The following is a 3,394-nucleotide window of genomic DNA, read 5'->3' on the forward strand; positions in this document are numbered from 1 at the left end:
ATTATTTTTTTGCACTTTCTAAATTTGAGTTATGCACATCCAAGGTATTACACTTGGGGTGATCGAGGTTGTTTTAATCGTTGCGAGGTTGGACACTACGTCTGAGATTGCCCCAAGTGTAGGGTTGTAGCACCTACGAGTAGAGGCGATGCTTAGGGACAAGGGTGGTCCCCCAAGTGCTTGAGGAAGTACTCAGGTAGGTAGAGCAGGAGAAAGAGTTGGACTCCACTTTTTTGGAAGATGTGGGCATTTTTATGTGGTTCCTGCTAGGTCGGACTGTGAGGCTTTAGATTAAGTGATTTCAAGTACGATCTCAATTTTTTAATGATCGACTTTTACTTTATTTGATTCAAGATCTACTTATTCGTACGTATATGTTTATTTCTCTCCTCGATTAGATTGCATTTTTGAGCCATGTAAATGTTGCTGCCTGTATCGACTCTCATGTTGATTCTTTATTAGTGGATCGGGTTTGTGACAATTCATAAGTGCAACATGCAAGAGCAAGCGGACCTTATTTTTCCTTATATGCTTAATTTTGATGTTATTATGGGCATAAACCGGTTATCCTTCTTATGTGCGGTCCAAGAGTGCTTTGCCAAGACTGTTATCTTAGTCATGCCTAGTATTCCCCCGTTTGTGTTGTAAGGTCCTTGTAGCCGCCCATCAACAGAGATTACTTTATATGTTCGGGCTCAGAGCTTAGTATCTAGCGGGGTTTCGGCTTATTTGGCTTTTATTGGTGATTTTAGCAAGGAGGGACCTATAACTGATTTTGTTCCTGTTGTGCGAGAGTTTATCGATGTATTTTCTACTGACCTACTTGGCCTTCACCCTGAACGTGATATTGATTTATCTATTAACCTTGACTCAATCACTCATTCTATTTCTATTCCACAGTCTTGTATAGAACCTCTTAGCTTAAAGAGCTCAATATTCAGCTTCAAGAACTTTTGAGTAAGGGCTTTATTAGAACGATTGTATCACCTTAGGGTGATCACATACTGTTTATGAAGAAGAAGGATGGGTCTATGCATATGTGAATCAATTAGAGTCAGCAAGAATCAGTACCATATGCCTCGTATCAATGACTTGTTTGATCAACTTCAGGGTGTCATGGTGTTTTCAAAGATTGAGTTGATGACATGTTATCATCAACTAAGAATAAGGGTAAAGGACATCCACCTTTAGGTGTTTTATTTACTGTGAAAAAAGTACTCTCTGGATTACTAAATCACCACATAAGTGATGATAACTCATAAGACTACATTCAAATACAACTTGACACTAATACTTCATCAAAAAATTGGGCCAGTGCGTGCACGGTTAACATCATCTAGTAAATGAAACAAAGATCAATAGAATGTTCTGTGAAGGATGTCAGAGTGAAGATAGAATCAGTTACCTGTCATGCACATCAATGACTCTTTATTTTCATGTAGTAAGATATAATATATTATTCGGAGTTATCATTCCATCATTTATTGCAACTAAAATGCAATCCCTCGATATATAGTACTATACATGATTCAAGGTAGCCAATTGTAGGTTAATTTTTAACTCGTACAATGTACCAGCTTTAGTTGATCAGCCTTGTTCTAGTAGCAGCAGTGGTCTGTAACATTTTTAGTTGCTCATCTCAGATCATCTACTCATCTAATATTGAGAAACTCAACTGATATATACAGAGTCAAAAATGCAAGTCTTCTTGCTCGAAAACTCTCCTATCATGATGATCTTTCTTCATATTTGAAATCGTAACAACTTTATAACATCATAATGAAGGAGTAACACCCTTGCGATCAAAATACACAGAGATTCAGGCCTCTGCATAAGCACAACATTACATTTAATAGAAGCACTAGAACATATCCACGAAAGTAGATTTATTCTTGTGCAAATATTTAATAGTACATTATCAATTTGGCTTTATTGGCATTTCAGTATTTATTTACTTTTACCAAAAGCATCCTTATAATTTCAGTTCAACTCTAGTTACATTCTTATAATATTTCACTTAAGATGAAATATGTTTGAAATTTTCATAAAGTAGGCAGAAAGATCCTCCTTTATCCTAGAAACTGATTTACATATTAACTTTGCTAAAACATATACTTTAGTTATGGATTTTGACAAAGATACAATGAACAAAAATTTAATTAATATTATGATTTGGGTCAAATCCTACCAAATAAAGAATATCATCATAAATATTTTTACTTTTTTGTTATTGAATTCATTCTTCATCAAATAATATAGTGGTTCTATCTTTATAAATACATCTTTAAAACAAAAACTCAACATCACATTTTTTTTACATTCTCAAATCAAAAGCATAGCCATGAGAAAACCTAATGGCCGCAAAAAAATTGAAATTGCGAAGATTCAAAATCAAACCAACTTACAAGTAACATTCTCAAAAAGACGTGCTGGCCTTTTTAAGAAGGCAAGTGAGCTCTCGACTTTGTGTGGTTCTAATGTTGCTATTGTAGCTTTTTCTCCTAGCAACAAAGTATACGCATGTGGACACCCTTCCGTCGAGTCAATTGTGGATAAATTTGTCAGAGAGAATCCTCCACCTGAAACTGATGATCCTAACCCCATCATTGTAGCTCATCAAAATGCCAATATTGATGAGCTCAATAAAAAGATGAACAAGTTGGAGAGATCACTCGAAAGAGAAAGAAAACATGGGCAAGCACTTCAAGCATTGAGGACAGAACCTTCAAATGAAAAACTTAGTTTTTTTGACCTTAAGATCTTGTGCGAGTCCTTGGAGGCTGCGGATAAAAACGTTGAAAAACTGGCAAGCCAATTTATGGAGTGTGGTATTGAATTCCCATATAAAACCATTGGAATTGCGCTCGCTCCTTTAAGAGCTAGGGAAAGCACTTCGTCCGTTTTCGGCGAAGGGTCATCTGGATCCGGTGAATAAGTTTTTCTTGCTTTATTTAAAGTTCAATAAATTAATTTGGTATTTATAGAGTTAAGTATTCCATATTGATGATTAAGTTTTGATCTTAATTTTATCTTTCAATATGTTCATCATGAAATGGAATAAGCTTTTGTTTTGGTACTTCATAAATTTTTATGTCTTGCTTTTTTTTGTGGTCCATTTATAAAAGAATGTCTTTTTACAACACTTAGTTTATAATTTTTACATAATTTATCCCCTCTGTTTTAGAGAATTTACCCAACAATTTAACCTTCCTTCCCATGACAGGCACTATTATATATATTTATAAGTGCATACAAGTTACACTATAGAATGCACACAAAAAAATTACAACACACTAAGTAGGGAGAGGTTCACATAAAAGAATCACGATATGAAAGATAAACCACCTTATAATCATCACTAACAATATCATAACCTAAACCATACGCTAGTTTT

At 34.7% G+C, this 3,394-nt stretch overlaps 1 protein-coding gene across 1 annotated transcript; it reads left to right on the plus strand.

Annotated features, from left to right (window-relative positions):
- Nucleotides 1–2,341: 2,341 nt before the first annotated feature.
- Nucleotides 2,342–2,935, plus strand: LOC101267263 (agamous-like MADS-box protein AGL62). Its single transcript, XM_004229023.1, has one exon. The coding sequence runs from the start codon at nucleotides 2,342–2,344 to the stop codon at nucleotides 2,933–2,935; it is 594 nt and encodes a 197-aa protein (XP_004229071.1).
- The last annotated feature ends 459 nt before the right edge of the window (nucleotides 2,936–3,394 follow it).

Source organism: Solanum lycopersicum, chromosome 1 (assembly GCF_036512215.1).
Source record: "Solanum lycopersicum chromosome 1, SLM_r2.1".
NCBI lineage: Eukaryota > Viridiplantae > Streptophyta > Magnoliopsida > Solanales > Solanaceae > Solanum > Solanum lycopersicum.

Bases quoted from the DNA above. Each gene is read 5' to 3' on its own strand.
- LOC101267263 (XM_004229023.1), top strand. From the start codon at position 2,342: ATGAGAAAACCTAATGGCCGCAAAAAAATTGAAATTGCGAAGATTCAA.